At 36.7% G+C, this 23,180-nt stretch overlaps 1 protein-coding gene across 1 annotated transcript in view; it reads left to right on the top strand.

The window, feature by feature from the left end:
* malrd1 (MAM and LDL receptor class A domain containing 1) overlaps nucleotides 1–22,653 on the top strand; it is a 29,478-nt gene extending 6,825 nt beyond the window's left edge. The window contains exons 8-33 of the mRNA XM_059533815.1: nucleotides 333–438; nucleotides 616–983; nucleotides 1,079–1,512; nucleotides 2,128–2,215; nucleotides 2,388–2,567; nucleotides 3,075–3,234; nucleotides 3,370–3,526; nucleotides 3,744–3,854; nucleotides 4,924–5,137; nucleotides 5,569–5,816; nucleotides 8,120–8,405; nucleotides 9,242–9,487; nucleotides 10,169–10,326; nucleotides 10,844–11,021; nucleotides 13,382–13,510; nucleotides 13,639–13,791; nucleotides 14,643–14,800; nucleotides 15,793–15,994; nucleotides 16,078–16,356; nucleotides 16,449–16,574; nucleotides 18,139–18,205; nucleotides 19,942–20,051; nucleotides 20,137–20,230; nucleotides 20,313–20,373; nucleotides 21,029–21,112; nucleotides 21,531–22,653. Coding sequence (XP_059389798.1) covers nucleotides 333–438; nucleotides 616–983; nucleotides 1,079–1,512; nucleotides 2,128–2,215; nucleotides 2,388–2,567; nucleotides 3,075–3,234; nucleotides 3,370–3,526; nucleotides 3,744–3,854; nucleotides 4,924–5,137; nucleotides 5,569–5,816; nucleotides 8,120–8,405; nucleotides 9,242–9,487; nucleotides 10,169–10,326; nucleotides 10,844–11,021; nucleotides 13,382–13,510; nucleotides 13,639–13,791; nucleotides 14,643–14,800; nucleotides 15,793–15,994; nucleotides 16,078–16,356; nucleotides 16,449–16,574; nucleotides 18,139–18,205; nucleotides 19,942–20,051; nucleotides 20,137–20,230; nucleotides 20,313–20,373; nucleotides 21,029–21,112; nucleotides 21,531–21,605 — 4,472 coding nt within the window. The 3' untranslated portion in view covers nucleotides 21,606–22,653. The remainder of the gene's footprint in view (nucleotides 1–332; nucleotides 439–615; nucleotides 984–1,078; nucleotides 1,513–2,127; nucleotides 2,216–2,387; nucleotides 2,568–3,074; nucleotides 3,235–3,369; nucleotides 3,527–3,743; nucleotides 3,855–4,923; nucleotides 5,138–5,568; nucleotides 5,817–8,119; nucleotides 8,406–9,241; nucleotides 9,488–10,168; nucleotides 10,327–10,843; nucleotides 11,022–13,381; nucleotides 13,511–13,638; nucleotides 13,792–14,642; nucleotides 14,801–15,792; nucleotides 15,995–16,077; nucleotides 16,357–16,448; nucleotides 16,575–18,138; nucleotides 18,206–19,941; nucleotides 20,052–20,136; nucleotides 20,231–20,312; nucleotides 20,374–21,028; nucleotides 21,113–21,530) is intronic.
* The last annotated feature ends 527 nt before the right edge of the window (nucleotides 22,654–23,180 follow it).

Genomic DNA, 23,180 nt, shown 5'->3' with positions numbered 1-23,180 from the left:
AACATTTCTGTTTCTCCATTAAGTACCTTTACTTAGTTTGCAATAGCACTAAAACATTTTTTAAAATCTCATTTAACGTAGAATGTTTATCTACAAATCGCCTGGGAGTGGAAATTGTGTGAGAATTAGGCTAGTTCATTTCCATTTTAGTACTTTGCATAAGAAAAATAGTGCTGCTTTTCATATTGTGCTCCCATAGATAATTATGTTTGGCCTCTGGGAGATTTGTAAATTAAATGGGAATTACTGGAATAGTGGCAATGGCATTTGCAATTTCGGGTTTTTGTTAATAACTTTTAAATATTTTACTATCTCTTTTTTCCCCCTTCAAGGCCACTTCATGTTTATTTTCAAGAGGAGCAGCAGGTTTTCCCAGCATGCTTTGCTGCGCAGTCCTACATTCCAGCAAACAAGTTCAGATTGCATCATGACCTTCTGGTAAGGCTCTGGCCTTATCTCTTTCTAAGCTAGAAAAATGCATTCATTAAAATATATCTAAAATATATATGTTAATATTTGCAAAAACACAAATAAAATGATATTCTTCACTGCTGTATATATTTTTTTACATTCATTGTTTAGATTTGATATTTACATTGATTGTTTTGCTTCCAGGCACTATAATTCTGGCCATTCTGTTGGTGCTGCTGAAATGCACCTGGTGATAGAGGGCTCAGAGAGCAGCACTGTACTTTGGCAAACACTTTACAACCAAGGTGACCAGTGGCACCCTGTAATTGTCCAGATTGGTCGACAGACCAGGCCTTTCCACATCTCAGTTGCAAAACTGAGCTTGGCTGTATATGAAGGAGTCTCTGCTTTAGATGATATTATGTTCCATAACTGCTCATTGCCCGAAGCTGTGGGGATGTGCCCAACTCCTAATCACCTTCACTGTAGCCAGAGCAAAGCATGTGTAGACTATTACCAGATCTGTGACCTGATCGATGACTGTGGAGATGGAACAGATGAGGAAAACTGCTGTCAGTATTGGTGGAGTTTTAAATGGTCATTGAAGCAGTTCATGTTGTTTGAAGTTACCCGTCACGTTTACAATGATCTTTTCTTCTCCTATCAGCACCAGAGCTAATGTGTGACTTTGAGGAAGGCTTGTGCAGCTGGACTCAGGAACATGAGGAGGACATGTTTGATTGGACCCGGATCCAAGGACCCACTCCCACTTTCAACACAGGCCCATGGAAGGACCACACACGAGCCAGTGCGGATGGCCACTTCCTCTATATCGAATCTTCAGACCCACAGAAGTTCAAAGACACAGCCGTTCTTATCAGTCGGCCTTTTCTCCAGACTCCTCACCGAGGCCCTGAATCCGAACCACCCTGTGTTTTTAGGTTCCACTATCACATGTTTGGCCTGCATGTGTTTCGTTTGGCTGTGTACATGCGCACCCGTAACAGCGGCCGGGGAAACTTGCTGTGGGTTCGCTATGGTGACCAAGGAAACTTCTGGCACAGGAAGACACTGCTGATCAACAGTGCTCACCACTTTCAGGTGAGATATTGATCAGAATTATGAGGACTGGAGTCTAAGGGTGTAATGGTGTCCTTGTGTGCTGAATCATTTGATTAACCGGCTGCTCCAACTTTAAATTTATGCTCATACATGCACTCTATTGATAATGCATGCACTAAAATCTGAGCAATCATAGTAACCACAAAGCATGCTGAAGTGTAGGCATGTATTAGCAATATTAAAAATGATTTTCCAATCTAAATTCTAATCTATATCATGTACTTCCGGTCATTCCAGATATATAGTATGAAATATTCGCTTGTCTCTATTTACAGACAAAAAAAAAATGTAGACAAGTAAACAATTATTTCAATGCTCTATTGATGCTCTAGAGCACTATTCATTTATAGAACATCAAGCAGATAATTTACATTATTTTTTAGCATCTCTTTCTGTTGGTTATATCGGTACACTTTTTTCAGTAACTTTGTTACTACAAAAAAAAAAAAAAACGTAGTTAATTTTTGTTAGGGTGTTGAGTAAGGAGCAAAGAGCATATTTACTTGTTCATAATTCATCTAAACACCACTCACAGCAGTGTGGATGCTGCAAAATAAAGATAGGCTCTTCTTTCTTTCTTTCTTGCTGCTACAGATTTTAGTGGAGGGGACAGTTGGTGATGACTTCAGAGGAGATATTGCCATAGATGATCTGTCTTTCATCGGCTGTCAGCCATATGATGGTGAAATTAAAAGGATATGGAATTAGCTTCATATTATTATTATTTTTTTTAATCCTTAAAATTAAATTTTTATTTAATTTGTATGGAATCTGTATGGATCCATTTACCCAATTCAGGATGTTAAAATTCTGTGTTTTAATGTATTTATGTGTGTATATCTTTGTATATGTAGGTGAATTGCCCTCAAAAGAGCCTAGCACCTTTGCCCCCATCCCCACCTTGTCAGCAGCACCCCCTCATAGCTGCCCTCCTGACCAGTTTGTGTGCTTAACTACAAGAGAGTGTGTGAGCCTCAGTCAAGTGTGTAACTTCAAACCAGACTGCTCTGATAGCTCTGATGAAGAGCACTGTGGTATGCATCTATCTGTTTATATGTCTGTCTGTCTGTCTATCTAACAAACTGTTCAAAAGGTTTTTTTGTTGTTGTTGTTGTTGTTGTAAATTATTACATTGAGCAAGAATGGATTAGACTGATCAAAGGTAAGAGTAAAGACATGTACAATTATATATATATATATATATATATATATATTTCAAATAACTGCTCATCAAAGAATCCTGACTAATAGTAATATTTAATTTTTTTAAATTTTTAAAGCAACAAATCAGCATATTACAATGATTTCTGAATGATGAAGTGGAGTAATGATGCTGCAAGTTCAGATTTGTCATCACAGGATAAAATAACATTTTAAAATGTATTCAAATGGTAAACAGTAATATTATTTCTTAATACTTCTATATGGTTATTCCTTTTTTTATCAAACAAATGCAGCATTGGTGAGCATAGGATCTTACCGATCACAAACTATCTGTCCATCATGCATCCTTCTGATATTACGGTTTTGTCTGTTTTCAGTGAAGGAGTATTGTGGTTTTGAGGATGATGCTCTGTGTGGATGGTATTTAAGTGTCCCGGCCACTCCTGTTCCTCCTCATTCCTTTAGCTGGCAGACAGGACAAGGAGAGAGTATTCATCACGGAGAACAGAACCACAGACCTGCTCACGATCACACACTGTGAGCAATAAACAGCAATAATTGCTGGAATGTGTTTGTGCTTCAGTTTATAAATGCATGGTCAGGTTTGCTTATGCAGGTGTGTGTTTTCTGCTTTATTGTGTGCACTCATCTGTATACGTGTACATTTTGCAGGGGTTCTTCAGAGGGTTGGTATATATTTGCGGACAGCTCTAATGGAGGATTTGGTCATACCACTGATCTCTTGACTGCTCCCATTAAAATAACAGGACCCCAGTGCACACTTGTGTTCTGGTATCACATGAGTGGCTTTACGGTTGGAACTCTGCAGGTGCAGTTATATAGAAATTATGAATATAATTGTTACTCATTTGCTGCACTGGTAACCCATGGCTAGAAAACATCAAAACATATTATTAATTTGACAGAATAAATTTCATGCTTCATTTTGTGTTTAATTGTGCTCAAATTCTGAAATGTTTGTTATGAAGGATTTTCCAGAGAACAATTTGTATTTTGACAAAACAGTCTCAAAATTGTATGTGCAGGTCTTCATCAAATCAGGCTCTGTCACACATGAAGTTTGGTCCCAAAGTGGTAACCAAGGCAACAGCTGGAGGCGGGGTGAGGTCTTCATAGGAATCCGTCATAACATCCAGGTCAGTGTTTCTGTTACATGAGTGAGGACTAATAAATGAAAGAAAAATGAAGTTTTATGAATGTCCAGCTTTTTTCCCTTTGGTTCCCCAGCTGTGCCTAAACAACTGCAAAAAAAAAAAAAAAAAAAATACATCAACAGGTACAAATGTTCAAACATTTGAGGGCAGAAAGATTCATTTTAAAGAAAAAATCTTTCATTTATCAAGGATGTATTTAATGGAATAAAAGCATTTATAATGTTACCAAAAAAAGTATACTTTAAATAAATCTGTTCTTTCTATAGAATAGAAGATTTTCTATTCTTGGAAAAAACCTGAAAAGGTATCACAGCTTATGCAAAATCAATATGTGTCTGTTCCTCGAACTAGCAAATACAAAAAAACCTCCAAAACAGTTTAAGTGATTTTTGTATATGATCAAATAAATGCAGACTTGGTAAGCATAAGAGACATCTTTTAAATTATTATTTCTTTTAAATCTTACTGTTTATGTATCAACCATGTAAACAAATGTTCTGAAATGTATGGTACTTGTTTAAATTTTAATAAAGGTTATTGGAGAACTGTGTGTTTAGTATTCCTGAAATGTGTGGTAAATGTTAAGTGTCAAGCTGATGTTTGGACTGTTGATGCTTGATTAGAAATATCATGACCTTTTCTCCATCTGGCCCTTGCATCATTAATATTTATCAACACTTCTTATATATAAACACTCTTACAAATGTAGTTCTTCATTGTGCTGGATACTTCATGACACCCTCACTCATTAGTACTGACTGCCCTTTTGCTGTATACTGTCAGGGGCCTTAGTGCTCTTTAACTCATGCAGCAGCTCTCAAACACTTCCAATTCACAATCTCTGTGTATAGTTTTTCCTTCAGCTTTTCACACATACATCATTTGATTTTGAGTGACATCTTTTCACATTAGTCTGTTAACCTGATGTGTCTCATAGAGTAAATGTGTGCTTATAGATTTGTGCATTTGCATTTGACTACGCTGCTGTATGGAAAGTATTGTGGAGCAGATTAAAACCATGCATATTTTGGTTTTATGAATGTATTAATAGGTGGGTCTTCGAGCCAAGCGAGGCATCAGCTACATGGGTGATGTTGTTGTTGATGACGTGACATTTGTGAATTGTGCCCCTCCAATAACGTCTGATCTTCCTTGTCGCAACAACGAGTTCATCTGTGCCAACGGTCACTGTATCTCTGAGGACAACTTGTGTGACTTCATTGATCACTGTGGAGATGGCTCAGATGAGAATCATTACATATGCAGTGAGAAACAAATCCATCATCCTCTTCCCTGTCCCTTTTTTTCAACTGTATTTCAGTGGGCAGAATTTGTGTATGGAATAACTTTACACCTTATATACTGTATTGAATGTATGCAACCGTATTTAATGTAATTTCCGTGTGCATTTGTGTTTGTTTTAAAGGGATAGTTAACCCAATCTGTCATCATAATACTGTCATGATTTGCTACCCTCATGTCTTTTCAAACTGGTATGGTGTTTATTAATTATGTGAAGCAACAAAAAAGAAGTCAGAGGGCTCCAATGTTGTTTAAACTGTAAAGTTCTTTGAATTATATATATATATATTTTTTTCTATAGAAGAAAGAAAGTCATACAGGTTTGAAACAACATGAGTGAGTGATGACAGAATTTTCATATTTCACTGTATTTCATGTTTTTTTTTTTCCCCAGAGGGGTTCAGTGGTCGCTGCAATTTCGAATTTGACCTTTGCTCTTGGAGACAGAGCCAAGATGATGATTTTGATTGGTTGATCAAACCAGGGAATATGCACACACATGGGATTGGACCATCCACTGATCACACCCTCCGCAACCCGTTGGGCCACTACCTATATCTAGATGGGTCCTTTCCACAGACAACTGGACACACTGCCCGAATTGTAGGACCTCTTTTCCGCCACTGCAGCAAAGATAGCAAAGTAAGTGCTCACTGGCATTTTATGTTTAATTCACTAAAGTCCAGGATGAGTTTGTACTTGCAATATATTCACTACAATACAATGGAAACAATTAATAAAAAGTAAAAAAAAATAAAATAAAAAAATCAATATACAGGAAAGATAATTGTGACATTTTCATGGACTTGACCACTGTTAGATGCTTTTTTTCTTGTCTTTGTCATATGTTCCTGCTTCTTTTTTTCCCAGAGAAAACTGATATTTTTTAATAAGATCAGCATCTTTGACATCTGTGGTGCAGATGCCACCAACATCTTCTGAAAACCATTTGCAGAAGTTTACAGTTGGTTGTTCCCATTTTCAAAAAGGATTTTTGAAGGTTTATAGAAGTATAATTTAAACAGACTGACTAAATTCCATTCCGTTAATTGGCTTAGAAAGAATAAAGTACTTAAAGTAGTAAAGTTGTCATGTTTTATAGTACAATGAGCTCTTTTATCTGAAAAGATGTTAATGATGCATTTGATTTGGGGTTCATGTATTGGAACACAAACTTGAAATCTGGGCTTTTTTTCCTAGTTGGGTGTTTCACAGTTTCATAGTAATACCACTTATGTCAGCACAAACAGCCCTGTGGTTAGTGTGTCAGCATACAGCGCAGCTGTGCTCATGTCAACCCCAGTTTGATCCCGTCACGAGGTCCTTTGCTGATCATGCTTCCCTCTCTCCTCCAAATGCTCTCCTGTCATCACTCTACTGTCCTATCCAAAACAAAAAAGGCATACTGTAGTAATACCACTTATTTATTTATTTATTAATTTTTTTTTTAAGTCAGAGGTGTTCACAGCACTGAAAATAGGCTTCAGCAGCATTTCTGTAACTTCCCTGCTGTGAATTTCAAAAATCCTCTCAAATTTGTTACAATGTAGCTGCCGATCATCTACCAGTCCCAAAAAAAGCTTTGCCTCTACAAAGTCTTCTCATACCTCCCTACAGCAAGCTGGCTTCATGGCCCTGGGTAATACAGAGGAATGTACTTGAATAATATTTGTGTTTTAGGAAAAGCTTTATAGATTAATCTTTCCAATTAGATCATTAGTACAGTGAGGATATTTAATTCCCCTGCATTGCTGGATCCATAGCGTTTGAATATAAAATGGGAGGAAGTGAATGTCAGGATTTGTCTCTGTTACTGTGAAGCAAAAAACTCAGTCATTGAGCCAGCCGGCAGCACTCAATCATCCTGTCAAACACACACACACACACACACACACACACACACACACACAATGTCTGTTGGAGAAAGAGGAGCACCTTTCAAGGCTCTCATCAGTTTGTGTGTGAAGGCAATCATGTCTCTGGATCTCCTCTGAATTGACAGACTGTGTTCATCCTTTTCAGAGGTGTGTATGTGCGTGTGAGATAATTAGCCCACGGAGACTCGTCCTCCCATTCAGCTTGCATCAATCAATCACAAGAAGCAGCTGAAGAGGAGGAGTTTTTGTGTGTACTTGTCAGCCTTGGTTAGATGTTTTAAAATTGGTAATTACAATTAGGAACATTGGCAGGGTTTTTTTTGTTTCTGTTGTTATTGTTGTTTTTATATTTTGTGTGTGACAGAATCAATTGTCTCATCCTAAAAGGTCAAACTCTTGCACTAACTCACCAGTCAGTCAAACACTGACAAGAGTCATTTGCACATACACACAGAAACAGAAGAAGAATATCAGCCACCATAACAAGCAAAATCAGTCAATAAAAGAGAAACTTTTCTTCCAGATAGACACCGCTGTGGCAAACTATCTTTGCAGATTTGCTAGCTAACTTGAAGTGTATTATTGAGTCTGGAGTTTAGCTGGAATATTTTTTTTGGATTGGAATTATTATATTACAATTATATTATATTGACAAACAATCTAAATGATTGAAACCAACAGAAACATTGACTCATTCACTTTACTAATTTGTTCAAAAAATCTCAATCGTTTTTTTTTTTTTTTTTGAGTGAGTGAGTAAAATCATTCAATCGACCAGTTTGTTCAAAACACTGATTAACTGAAGGCTTGGACACTTTATACGTTTATTCTGATTTTAAGCTATTTATGATGGCTGAGCAGAAATAGGCAAACTATTTGGGAATATTATTATTTAAAATGTAAGTTCATTAGTATTAACTGTTGAATAAATAATATTAAACTAGTAATCATACTGTTGGTCTAAACATCAACACTGCTGTGATTACTGTGGCATATTTGTGTATAACAGCACCCTTGCTACTGGGATATTATTGATAAAGTATTCTTTCTTTTTGTCTGATTTTCAAGATGGTCTTTTACGTCCACATGTCTGGTGACGGCATTGGCACTCTGAATGTGTACATGTCTACAAACTCCAACCGCTCACTCTTACTCAGCCTTACTGGAAATCAAGGCAACTACTGGAGCCGACAGGAACTGCCTCTCTCGTCTACTGACAACTTGAGCATTATGTTTGAAGGCAAGGTGGGCCTTAATACCAGAGTTCACATCTGTCTGGATGACATCACCTTCTCATCAGGCTGTATTCTTAGCAACAAATTTGAGAAAGACTCCACTCCCCGATTACTTCCAGGTACAGTTGCACTAATTGTGCCATATAAACATTCATCACTGTAAAGGTAAATGTATAACAATGCTCCACAAATGCATAATGAATCCATGAGCTTCACTATTGACAATGAACATCCTTTTTATTTTTTTTAGCTTAATTGTTTTCCAATAGCATGTTCAAAGAAAAAAGTTTGTAGAAACTGTAGAAAAGTATATTTTTCTTCCTTGAAACAAAACATGAGTATACATGATATATCTTGCAGGCAGAATCAGAGGCTGTGCAATAGAGTTTATAGGTTTAATACTTTATTACATTATTTGAATTATGAATTTAAGTTCATAATAAAATTATATAATACAAATAAACAAAACTATAAGAATTCTGTTCAAAAACTTGATCAGTAAGATTTATTTAAGAAATAATACTTACAATCAGCAAAGACACATTCAGTTAATCAATAGTGATTAAAATTGTAAAAAAAAAAAAAATGATGGTAAAAAATTAAAGCAGCAAAACTCTTTTTCAATTTTGAATATTAGAATGATTTCTGAAGGATCATGTGACACTGAAGACTGGAGTAATGATGCTGAAAATTCAGCTTTGCATCACTGGAATAAATTACATTGGAAAATGTATTTAACTTTTTCAATTTAATTAAATTAATTTTTTAATTATGTCGCAATATATTCAAGTTTTTACAGAAACTGTACATAAATTCTTGAATATATGTGAAATATGAGACCTTTCAAAAACATTGCGTTCAGTACTGTAAACATTAGCATATTGTGATGACCAGAATAAAATAAACATAATCTGCTATTATACATTAAAATATTTATCTATGTGTGTTTTCACAGGATCCTGTCCACTGGGTTCTCTGCAGTGTAACAATGGCAATTGCTACAGACAAGAGCAGAAATGTGACTTCACTGATGACTGTGGAGATGAAACGGATGAACTGGATTGTGGGACGTCCTGCTCATTTGAACATGGGCTCTGTGGTTGGAAAAGCAGCATGGCAGATACCTTTAGCTGGGCTCACGGAGTGGGCTCCATTCATATGATCAGACCTCCTCATGATCACACACTTAAAAATGAAAGCGGTAAGACCTCCTTTATTGAGTTGGTGCTCTGCTTCACTATATCTCAGCAAGATATCTTTATTAATAAAGCAGTTGTGAGCTTGGGATATTGTGTATGACCATCCGAAGCAAGGTTTTATAGCATCAACAGAACTGTCTGAGTCCCATAATCCAATGAAAGATACAGTAAGTGGGAAAGCCATTCTTGATGAAAGTTAGAGATCTATATACATCACCATTTGGCAATCCTATATTTCTATTATTTTTGACTCCAATAGCATACAAAATCGCAGTTAAGATTCATCTCTGTTTGACTCATTTTCAGAAATACTTGACTTATTTCACTAATTTGTTTTTTTGACAGATTAGGATTAGTGCATCAAAAATGTATCAAATCAGAATTGCCTTAGTGTGCTGTTTTCAGTGAATAATTGAAATACTCTCGCATGCATGCTTTTTAGACTGATAATACCCATAAATCCCTGCGCTGTTTTCCTAATCAATGGAAGAGGTGGTATTTTGTCTGTTAAATTTTGTTAGTTTCAAGATGGCTACGGTAAATTGAGTTCTTAGGAAGGTGACCCAGCCAAAATTGCAAAGGTGTGTGGTATTAAATCTTGACTAATGCTTGTCAGTTTGAGAACCTGATGACATGAAAGCTATTACATGGATATTAATAATTGTCATTCTCTCTCTACACAGGCCACTTTGTATATCTGGCAGCCACTCCTGTGGGACTGAAGGGTGATAAAGCTCACATGAGAAGTTCTGTGTGGAAGGAGTCTAGTGCCATATGTAAACTCACCTTCTGGTACTATATTTCTGAAAAAGCCACAGGAATTATCCGGCTCTTCATTAAGGTACATGACTAGGTCTTACCAAGTGAAGCAAACATACACTGCCACTGGAATATATCGCTTAAATCAGGGAAAGTGTGGAGGCCTTTATAGCTCTGTTAACAGCTGAAACTAGCGTTGCGCAATGACTTTGCAGTCCTGTGTTATGTGTGAACCTTAGCTGAGATCAACCATTTAGCACTTAAATTTTGTGCTTTTAATCATACCGGAAGAGGGTTTATGTGCAATAAACAATTGCCATAGGAGGCTCTTCATATGAGAATGGAGCAGAAGCATTGGGAGGTGATGAATATTTGAAACTACAGAATTATGAAAAAAAAAAAATCAAAGAAAGTGAAAAAACTTGACTGATTGTCATGCTTGCCTACTGTGACATACACCCCCCAAAAAAGAAAAAAATGTAGGATGGGGCTTGATTTTGTCCAATGAAAATTGATTGGATCAATGGATTAATTTCTACTTTGCTGTGGTGATTTTTACTAAAGATTATAAGAACCTTTTCTGCATATGTGATGGATAGACAGAAAATGAGCTGAGGGAGGTGTGGACAGAACAGCAGATGCAAAGGGAATGGAGAAGAGCGGAGGTATCTCTGAAGAGCCTCAGGAACTTTATTCTCATATTTGAAGCAGTTCGAACACAAGACGTGAGTGGTGGAGCGGCTCTCGATGACCTGCAGTTCACTGACTGCGCACCACGTAAGTGCTCTTTTTTCCTTCAAGGTAATTGATTTCCATTCTTGTTAATATAGCTTTAAACAAGTTGGGATTTGGTATCTGACTAGCTCAGCTGATGTGAGCTTAAATGCAAATGTAAGCTTAAGACGTTCTACGGACAACAAGTGAAAGCTGCAGGAGAGTTTGTCTAGTTTGAGCATTGATGCTCAGAGGGACGCAACAATGCCTCCAGTTTTCATCACCACATTTATTTCCCATGAGTCTGTTTTGCTTAACGTTCATGCATAAGCTTGACCAGCTCAGGGCTCTGAGGGTTGTGCTCAGCAGCGCCTGATGGAAAGCAGTACCACCGTTTAATTGGATGAGAATTGATTTACTATTTCTGACAAGCCATCAGGGAACAACATGGAAGTCAGAATAAGTTCTTCTTTTGGTTCTCAGGCTTTACATGAAAAATGTCAGATATAATTTGCATACTGGCACTTCTAAACCATGGTAATTACACTTGAGCTTCTGGATCATTTAGTGAGACTATGTTTGTAATGCAAAGATGTCAAACACAATCTGTGATCAAAGCATTTTTTAAACAAATACAATACATGGCCTTATCATATATTTTAGGTGTAGGAACGTGACCCTTTTTGCAGTTTTTTGGTTTTGAAATGTAAAGCAAGTTTTACCAGACTGTGACGAGTGGGGCGGGGGTGAGAGACGCGGGAACAGGAGCGAGGCCGGTGGAGTGATTGGAGATGAGCGACACCTGTTCGACCCACCGGTCTCGAGTCCCACGGAGGAGATGGAGGGATATAAAACCGGAGCGACGACAGTGACGGACGAGAGAGGACCAGGCCTGGGTTTTAGTTTGTGTTTTGATTTTTATTTGTGCGCGTCAGTCGTCCTTGAGGTGCTGACGCGCTATTTTGTGTTTATTTTGATCATTAAAATATCATTTGATTGTCCGCCGGTTCCCGCCTCCTTCTTCCCGATGATTATGAAGGTTAAATTCGTTACACAGACCAATAAATAATTAAACTAAACTACAGTTACAGAACTCGCAGCTGTGTGTAATATAATAGCCCATATAACTTGGATCAGTGATACAGTGTAAATAAATGAGCTCTATCAAACCGTGAAGAGGAGCAGAGAAATGAAATCCATTTTTTACAACCTATTTCTTTGTGGGGATATGTGCTTTGGAAAGAATTTCTGTTCTTAGATAAAGACTTTTCGCTCCATGGCATAATAACTCAAAGTTTTGGAGAATTAAACAGGACATAGTTTGGCATGAATGATATTACTTTGCTGTCATGTTGCGTTCAATGAATTTGAAGATATTCATACTAAAAAGCTCTGGATGGATGATATTTTATTGCTCTTTTGATGTTGAATATGGTCATATTTCACATGCCATTTTGGATTTCACATCTTTTCATTGTTAGATGATCATTTTTGTTATTACATGGACCATGTACAGCTGGTAAAATAAGTATTGAACACGTCACTATTTTTTCCCAGTAAATATATTTCTAAAAGTGCTGCTGACATGAAATCTTCACCAACTGTCGGTAACAACCAAAGTAATCCATGCATACAAACAAAACAAGACAAATAAGTACAGAAATTAAGTTATGTGTAATAGCATGGAATAACCCAGTGAAAATGTATTAAATACTTAGAACAAAAGCCCTTTTTTTTTTTGGTAATGACAGCTTCAAAGCACCTCCTGTATGGAGAAACTAGTCGCATTCTTTGCTCAGGTGAGATTTTGGCCCCTTAATCTACACAGTCTTCAAATCCTAAAGGTTCTTTGGGCCTCTTCTATGAACTCCGATCTTTAGTTCCTATTTTCAATGTTTTTGTTTTTTAAATTTAAGTCAGTTGATTGGCTGTGCTCATTCTAGCAGCTTTATTTTATTTTTCTTCAACCAGTTGAGAGTTTTCTTGGCTGTATTTGGGATCAATGTCTTACTGAAATGTCTACCCTTGTTTCATCTTCATCCTCCTGGAACTGTAGGTGTTGGAACTGAATCAGCTAATATTAATTCCCATTGATGAGGGGCAGGGTTGCTTTCTAGTTACTGACAGACTTCAGCTTTTAGATTTCTGCACCTCCCTTTCTTCATGTGTTCAATACTTTTTCTCTGTGTCATTCCATTCTATTACGCAGAACTTATTTCTGAACTTATTTGTTTTGTTTTCTTTCTATGTATGGATTACTTGGGTTGTTACCGACATCTGGTGAAAATTTCCACTCAACAGCATCTTTAAAAATATATTTACTAAGAAAAATGTTGGCATGTTCAGTACTTATTTTACCCGCTGTATCTTTTAAATGATGCTGTTTCAGATCAGTGAGACTGAAAAGTGTTCTTGTATTTCAGGAGCTGTGCATCCTGGATCATGCCCCGCTGTAACAGATTTTGTGTGTAATAATGGAGACTGTATTGAGTTTCATTTGGAGTGTGATGGTAAAGCTGACTGTTCCGATGAGTCTGATGAGATTGACTGCTGTAAGTACATCTGCACTAACCTTGAAATTCTTGACTATTAATGCAATATAGACACAATGTAAATACAAAATTGCTATTAATACAATATTTATGGAGGTAATATCTCAACTGTTCATGTGGTCTTTTAGTGCATGTTCCAGGAGCTTGTAATTTTGATATGCCCAGTGGCCTTTGGCAAGAGACCTGCCATCTGTCTCAGGATCCTTATGATGACTTTGATTGGGATTTAGGCTATGGCAGAATGCGTAATGGGACAGGACCATCAGCTGACCACAGCCTCGGTTAGTTCACGATAACTAAACTTCACACCACACACATATCAGTAACATATTAAAATCTACTTTACTAAAAACTAAATGTTATCATGATGTCATAATGAGTGTGTCTTTCTGATTGGCTATGCGGTTTTTCTAAAATTGAAGCCAGCCATCTGAGTCATCTAATGAATCATTGCGTGATTTAAAAACCAGAGGGTTGAAGGTCAGAAAAATGCATCACAAAAAGCCATTTTCTAGCTACTTCATCAATGGGTGTAATTAAGATCTGGATTTCTGCCCCCCATACAGTATATTTTGTCCGGTTCTGCTAAAGTGAGTCTCTCAATAAAAGCGTTAAGCGTACATTATTTTAATTGTGTAAATGAGTCTGCCCTCTAAAAGGTAATCGATTTACTGAACTACTATTGATTTTTTATACCAGATAAAAAGTCAAGAAAATTGCTGCACAGTATCTTTTCGAGTAAAGCCGTGGAGGAGTTATGCAATGAAATCTATTATAGTATTTGTTGTTACAATCTCTATCATAATACTATAATAATATAATCTCATTTTTAACAAGATAAGAAATTGTTTCTAATATTTGTAGCCGTGTACTGGTTGAAGTCTATGCAAAATGAAAATTCACCCCATCTTTTTTGTTAATGCATGTTACAGATTTTATGTTGTAGGTTTTTTATGCTTGTGAACATTTTAATTTCTTAAACTCCATTGTAATTGTTATAGGGGGTTTGTAAAAACTTAAGTCAATGTTTATTTATTTTTTATTTAATTTACATATTTAACAGTTTTAGCTAGCATATTTGCAAAAGTAAATATTAAATGTGGTGTAGGTGACATTTGGTTTACTCTTTCAGAAGGAGGAGGTGGGTATCTGTATGTGAACTCTAGTGCTCAGAGAGAAGGAGATATCGCCAGATTCATAAGCCAGCTGGAGTTTCCTGCGAGTGTCGGTATATGTCATCTGCGCTTTTGGTTCCACATGTATGGCTCACGTCACATGGGTACACTGAAGGTGTGGTAAGACTTTAATACAAATACATTTTGAAATATACACAAATAACATCTTATACATAGGTTTTTACCATACCATTCAAAAGTTTAGAGTCTGTATTTTTTTATGTTATGAAAAAGTGTCATGCTCAACGAAGCTACGTTTATTTAATCAAAATACAGTGAAAACTTAATATTGTGAAAGAATTTCCAGTCTTGAGTGTCATGTGATCTTTCAGAAATCATTCTAATATGCTGATTTGGTGCTTAAGAAATTATTTATAATTATCAGTGATTATCAGTAATTATCATAACAGTTGTGCAGCTTTATACAACTAGATGGTTCAAGAGAACAACATTTATTTGAAATAGACATTTTGGTCACACTTTATTTTAATGTCCAATTCTCTCTATTAACAAACCATTAACCATGACTTTTGCCTCAGTAAGCTCATAATTTGCTGCTTATTAATAATTAGGAAGGTAGTTGTTAAGTTTAGCTATTGGATATGTTTGAATATATGAAAGGATATGAAGAATATGGTCCTGCAGAATATGTGCTAAAAACAGCTAATATGTAAATAATAGTCATGCTAATTAAGCAACTAGTTGATAGTGAAAAGTGGTCTCTATTCTAACATGTGTTAATAAAACGTTTTGTAACATTCCAAAAAAACATGGAGCTGCAGTCTATATTCACCTCTTCCGCCTTTGAAGCTTCCCTTTGCATTATGTGGCAGTATTTTACTCGCACAGATGAGCATTTTGAAGCACTGTAGCCTGCTACATATCAGTCATGAAGTAGATTTCCCCCTCTGGTCTTATTCCATGAAAAGAAGAACTTGTATTATGATTCATAAAATGAGTAATGAAAAATAAGCTTTAAAGTTTTTGGAGCCAACTCTGCAGGAGTTCAACGAAATTTCTTTCACTGCCTTTATTTTATATTGAAAACCCTGAGCTTTAAAGCACCTTTTGAAGACTGCGTAATGAATTGTGGGCACTATATTGCAGGTGTATACCATGGGCCACAGTGGAACACCTCTGCTAATGTGGGCAACCTGCGGAAACCATGGAGACAGATGGTATTATGCTAATGTGATCTTATCAAATGCATCACCCTTCAGAGTGATTGTTCAGGCAGAAGTGGGAGCAGACCAGTGGACTGACATTGCTGTGGATGACATCTCTTTTACTAGACAATGTCTTGTTGGAGGTACAGAACTACTGATTGCTTTTGATTCTTGTCTCTTCCTGAATTGAAAATGGGTTTACTATTTCGTCTCTGTATATGTTCAGGTCCTGTTACCGCCATCCCACAAACATGCCACAGGGAGCACTTCAAGTGTTTGTATCTGTTCGAGTGTATACCACTGAGTTGGCACTGTGATGGTGAGGTGGACTGTCTGGACAGCTCGGATGAGGAGATGTGTGTGAGTGTGGTTCCTGGCACTATACCTCCTCAAACAGGGTGTGAGACGGGAGAATACCACTGCATGAACAACAGCTGTATTCCAGCTCTGCTGCGCTGCGATACGGTTCTAGACTGCCCAGATGGAGAAGACGAATATGGATGCCGTAAGACCCAAGCACAAATCTGTTTCATATAAATCGTAGAACATCATAGCTGTAAAATGAACAGATCAAATTCTCTGTCTCTGTTTCTGAAGCTGTTAAGATATGTGATGATGGAGAACTAGTGTGTGAGGCGACAGCAGACTGTGTATCATATCACAGTCGATGTGATGATATTGTTGACTGCCCTCCTTTTAACCCTGATGAGTCCAGCTGCTATGGTAAAACAAACACATTCGTTCATCTCACTTTCTTATTTAAAGGGGTCATATCATTCATGTTTTTTTTTGTTTGTTGTTTTTGCTGCTGTGATGAATACAGTCAGAGCTGTATTAAAAAATGTCCTGGCTCTTCCAAGCTTTATAATGGTGGTGAATGGGGGTCGAGATTTTGAAGTCCAAAAAAGTGTGTCCATCCATCATAAAAATTGCTCTGCACAGCTCTAGGGGGATAATAAAGGCCTTCTGAAGCAAAGTGATGCATTTGTGTAAGCGAAATGTCTATATTTAAAACTTTATGAACTGTAATCTTTAGTTTTTGCTAACTGACATAAGCGGGTGTCGTTAAAGTGGATGATGTATGATGTAGGTGAAGCGTAAGCTCCAGTGAGAGGTGACGAAAAATGGAAGTGCAGAGGAGAGAGCAAAAAAAAGCATTGGTCCAGAATTAGAAGTAGAAAAATGTTGGAGGATTTTGATATGAGTCAATAGGAGACTGGTTTTCCTTTGCTGTAAACAAAACTTGGTTCTTGCGAGATTAGCATATTTTCACCGGATCTTACACTATGCCTACATCCTACTGTACATCATCCACTGGAATGCCACTCTCTTGTTATATGACGCCTTTTAACTTGTATTTCCCTTTCTTATATGATTTACTCTTTTTTTTTTACAACTGTCAATTTATTGCATAGTAATAAATACAAACAACCAATAGTGGTAAGTATATACTACCATTCAAAAGTATGAAGTGAACATTACAGTAAGAGGAGTAATGCTGTGAAATATTATCATTTAAAATAACTCATCTATTTTAATATATTTTACATAATAAGGTATTTCTGTAATTTGCTGATTTTTTGCTCAAGAAACATATGTTTAAAAACAGCTGTGCTTTACTGTCTCTTTTGATCAATTTAATTGTAAAAAAAAATCATACTGACCCCAAACATTTGAACGGTATGTTATATTGTTTTATTAAAATATGTACAAATCTGGGATTTCAATTTAGGAGTGTTTTTCAGGGTCGAAAAATGATTCAGTGATTTCTGAGACCACCAATGATTGTTTATCAGACAATGTGAGAGAGGATGAGGAGAACGGAATAGACGAAGACCAGATCAGTACATACTTCTCTGACTTTATTCCCTAAATGAAAGGTTACATTATTACTTCAAAATGTATTAACATCAAAGCCCATCAAAGTAAAGTGACTTTTTAGGAGTTGCATAATATATTACTTCTCATTAAGTGGGCAGTTTCTTCAGGGAAATATCCCTGCAATCTTCAGATTAAAGGAGCTGTGGCCCAGGAGCAATGTAGGGGTGAAGAGCCTCGGTCAAGGACACGTCATTAATGGGGACTCTCTGTAACTCTCTTGTTAAGGATTGCCCCTAACTGAGCTGGAACCTGCACCCTTTTGTCGCCAGCCCATAACTTTAACCACTATGAAAGTATCACTTGATCTGTGTTAATTAATGGTGTGAAATTAGGTCATTTATCATTCAGTTATGATGATGAATTTATCATAAGTCATTATTATATGTGGATGTGTTTTATTTTTTAGAGTGTCCAGTTGGGTACTGTCTCAATGGAGGGAGGTGTTTAGTAAAGGAAAATGGACCAGTGTGCATGTGAGTTTACCAAGCATAATAGTACACTCACATTGAATCCCAAAATGTTAATAATCAAATACTGACTCTTTTAAAAGGGCCATCGGATGCTACATGCGCTTACAAGTTGTTTGAACTTAAATGTTTGTGTAGCATGTGTACACAACCACCCTATAAGATAAAAAAAAAAATTTTTTAATCAACTAAAATCTTTACCCCTTTCTCATATCGAGTCAATCTCAGATGCAGACAGGCCCCTCCAACGATAGTTTGATTGACAGTAGCATTTCAGCACAGACTGGACTGGCGTTTTACCTTAGACCTGCTCTGAGTGAGCTGTCATCAGTCTGCCATTGTTTCACGCTGGAGCAGATATAGACAAGAATGAAAGCGGTTGAGGTGTTCTGTTGTTGGATGTAATAATGAACATAGCAGTCATCGATTACATTTGTTTCTGAAGAGAATGCGCCCCCAATCTTCATTAATGTGTCTATGGTCATGTGAATCATTTGTGATCCAGCTTCACCTAGAGAAGAAGTAAGTGTAAGGTTTTTTAATGAATATATATCTCCTTTCCTAATAATGTGCTAATTAGCAAGTTTCATGATGAATGCGGCTAAAGTAAACAGTCCCTCAGAGAACAGCTCAGAAGAGAAGGGGCGGGGTCAGCAGAGCTCATTAACATTTAAAGGAAAACGCTACAAAACTGCATGCTCTGAAAAGAGTTGTTTTTGACAAGGAAAAAACACAACCATTACCACTACCAATTGTAATCAAACTAAGTTACAGACTTTTTTTTATTAAGACCCTAAAGAATCATATCAACTTGTGGAAAATGGGCATCCGATGACCCCTTTAAAAGGAATTAGCATCTGTATAACAGAAGCTATGCATTTAAAGCAACTAAAGACGCTTTCTCTTACTGTTCACTTCTCTTGGACTCCTAATACAGATTAATGAAAAGTATGTGTCTGTTATGGAATGCAAATGGATTATGATTTTTGTTGGGTTAGAAAAAAGGTGCTTGCCTAAAGTTTGACCTAAAGCCTCCTTTCAGTTTTAGCTGGGGAAAAAAATCTCCACCTTCACCTGTCGGTCATGGTCAAGCAGGTGACAAGACCCTGTTGGAGATCTTTGCACTGAATTATTCATGCTATCCTACAGTGCCAGCCGAATATCACATTGAAATGTGTGTGAACTTTACAAAGAGTATCATCACCCTGACTCTTGGTTTAAACATGTACTTTTCAGCGAACTGCCAAAGCAGGCTTTCTGTAATTACTGTTCAGTTGTGCCAAGAAACACAATCTTTCTCCATTTGAATTAACCCCCCAAAGCCTAAAATGTTTTCTCTCTCCTTGTCTTTCTCTTTGAAATGGTGTATGTCATCGCTAATAAATTATGAGAATGACTTAAGTCTCATGTTCATAGACACTAGTGTATCTCTGTGTGCACGAGGCTGATTGCAGAATAGCTTAAGGACATTCTTTATGAGACAAGATCTTCCCCGCAGGCAAGAAAAGGAAAAGAAAACACAAGGAGAAAGTAAGAGAAAAGAAGGGACAAAGAGAGAATGCGTGTCTTTTTCTCATTACAGGCTGTTGCTGATATTAAGCTCATGTGGATGTCTCCAGGCAAATGCTCATGCACTTATTTATTTATTTCTCTTTTGGGAAGTTGAGGAGCCAGCGTTCCCTTATGAATTATCTCTGCCATTCAAAGTTAATGTGTGCCATTTCTAATGTGTCTTTCTCTAGTTGTCCATCACAGTGGACTGGTAATCGTTGCCATATAAAAGAAAAACCTTTTCAAACGACCATGTCCACAACAGCTGTGATACCAGATAGTAAACTAGGTCATTGGATTGGTGAGTACTGTATATGCACATGCAATAATTTGAATATAAACATACTTGATAAGCAATAATATGTGTTTAATTGTGAACTCTGCAGCTGTCAGTGTTGGATTAAGTGTGACATTGATCCTGATGGTCATCGCAACTGGAGTCATTCTGTTCTTGTTATTTCAAAGGAGAAATCCACTAAAGTAAGTCCATTCACATTCAAATGAACTCGGAAAGTGTCTATACAATATATGGGTATTGACAGCATTGTTCTTGACTGCACAGAGACTCCAGTCTTATCGATAATGAAGAGTTGGATTGCTCATCCTTTGACTTGCAGAAAAAGGTCAGTCATATACCTCAAATTATAAAAGCCATGATCAAATAAGTTGATCATTATGCAGTCATTTGTTTGTTTTTTAATAGAGTCCTTCAATTTCCCTGCCATGTTGCACCTCTCTAATACATTCGCTAGACTCTCTTTTTTTCGTCCCACTCTATTTATTTATTTTTTTTCCACTTGCTGCCTTTTTTCCACTTTTGAGCGAACAGTGTTATTTAGTAATTTGAACTGCCCTGCAGGTGTGAGAGAGAGCTCTGTCACACTGCTGATAGGAAATATTGACCCACAAGCTTACGTTTGTGTGTTCGTGTTGGTGTATGTGTACTTTTAGCGCTCAGTGCTAAACTCGCTGTGTTTTGCATGCGGCACACAGTAATTTTCACTCTCCTGTGCAGTGAAGTCTGGCATATTTTAATGGCTAACTGAGATTTCTCCACATTTTGCTAAGTTATGCATTCATGTCGGTGAGCTGAATCTAAAATGTAATGCAGTAGGAACCCTAGTGTTTTGAAAACAATTATCGATTTTCAGAATTGTATCAGACTAATGTAATTTGACCATGAGCTTTGGAAAGATGATATGTTAAAGCATTAAAGTTATGTTTGTTCCCATAGCTGTCATTTTATTAAATAGGATTACTGTGTAATTCTGGTTTCAGCTGTCCTCTCTTGACGTTAGACCCAGATGGCCTGTACATCCACGACTAAACATCAGTGTTTACCCGTGGAGAGAGGATCCAAAGGTATGTAAGTCTGGTTGTCATAATTAACAAAGTGACCATTCAGTTCCACCCAAAAAAACTCTTTTAATTAAAAAAAAACATACTGGTGATGTACAATACAGTCAGTGGACTGTTTTATTGATTTGCACTCATCACATTATAGCTTTTACATGCAAAAATTTTATTGAGGCTTGGGACCAGAGGACCCAAGTAATACATTAATCTCCTGCTTTAGCAATAAATGAAAATAAAGTACCAGAATAAATACGGACAAATCATAATGGAAGAAAGGTCGATCATAATGCCTCATCATAATTATAGGATGCAGTTGCTGGCCACTCGAGTGTTCCAGAATTGCTCTGTATAAATGGGCTGACTATAAGAAGACTGGTTTTCATTGGTTCATCTAGGCCCGTCTTTGCTTGTTTGTGTTATTCAGGTCTCCAGCTCAAAGGAAAGCAAGCTGTCCTTCTCCAATCCACTCTACAAGTGCTCAAACAGTTCTGAAGCTTGAAGAAAACACAGACACGCAAACACTGGCTGTCACGTCCCTATAGATTCAGAGCACTTTCCACTTCATTTGAGCCTCCCCGACAGCATGGCTGTACTTGCTTAAGGTTTAGAGGGCTTTTTTTTCTACACAAACTGGTAGGAGGAAAAAGTGTGAGCACAAACAAGATCAAATTAAGCAAAATGAAGCAGTTAAACTAAAGTTTCTTATAATAATCTGTGACATGTAACACATTCCATATGTTATGAAATCTCTCCGAGGCACAAATTAAACTTTCTTCTTTCTTATTTTACAAGTGCCAACACTTTATGTCAGTGCCTGTTTTAACATGAGGGGCTATGCTGACAGATGCCTTTGTATGTTTAACAGCATAATTAATAGTATCTAATTGCCGGTGAATGTTCATGTTCAGTTTTATGACTTTTTAACGTTAATTCCTATAATTTGTAAGGCACTTTTTGAACATTATCTTTTTGTTTAATTGAAAATACCAAACAGTTTCTTTCAGGAAATAAAGTTATTTTTTTTTGAAAATCATAGCATTATTCAAATTAAATTAAATTAAATATTTAGGATGACCACAATGTAACATTAATCTGGGAAGGTTGATCAAATCTAATATGGAGTCTGGGTGCCGTTTCAGAGATTGTTTTGTTTTCATAGCCCGCACTCCTTCCAGATCTCTGTGGTTTCAAGAGTATTGTATTTTCATTACTTTAAAATCACCATTTGGTCTCCTTTTGGATTCAAGCAGACCACATTTTGACAGATGATAAAGTTGAAAGCTGTAATGATACCAAAACATGCACAAAGACAAGTGAAGTAGTTAACTGTGCAGTGCTAGTGTTTGAGGGCAAAGGACATTTTCCTTGGTACCTGAATTCTGTAACAAAAGCTGTAAATGTACAATGATAAACTCTGGTGAAATATGAAATGTTTAAAGATTACAAACTCTCTGTAATCCTGAATTCTTTGTCCTTTTGTTACTGGTTCTCAATTGTCAGAAGTCAAAACAAATGCTTTGTCTTAGCACAAAAAAAAAGAAATGAAACATGATGATTTTATAAGAGTGTTCGCTTCTAGATAAATTATCAAGGAAATGTGTCTTTGCTCAGACTGTAATATAGACTTGTCAAAGATATTTTAGAAATATGTATTCATTAAAAACATACAAATTGGATTTCTGAAATGTGCTCCGCATTACATGAACATCAATAAACACATTGTGTTTTCTCTGGATATGTCTCAAGAAATACACAAAGATCTGAATTCAGACTTTTACACACTATTACACATTTTTACTGTCAGCTAACATAGACAGCAAATCATTTACAGTCTACAAAATGATGAAGTGTTCTGATTTTGCTTAGAACAGGTTTTGTCCTCCTTCTTATAAACTTCTTTAAACCTACAGATATTCCTGTCGATTTATTTGTCTTGTTTTCTTTTTTTTCTTCTTTTTTTTTTTTTTAAATCATGTTCGTAATGAAACCTTTCATTTTTCAGACAGGGCCCTCCGTACCCTGCTATGTATGTAGAAAGCTGGGACCTTTCCGTTAACAGTGTGCGAGACAGCAA

This window comes from Carassius carassius, chromosome 3 (assembly GCF_963082965.1).
Source record: "Carassius carassius chromosome 3, fCarCar2.1, whole genome shotgun sequence".
Taxonomy (NCBI): Eukaryota; Metazoa; Chordata; class Actinopteri; order Cypriniformes; family Cyprinidae; genus Carassius; species Carassius carassius.
This window is presented reverse-complemented; position numbering and strand designations above follow the sequence as displayed.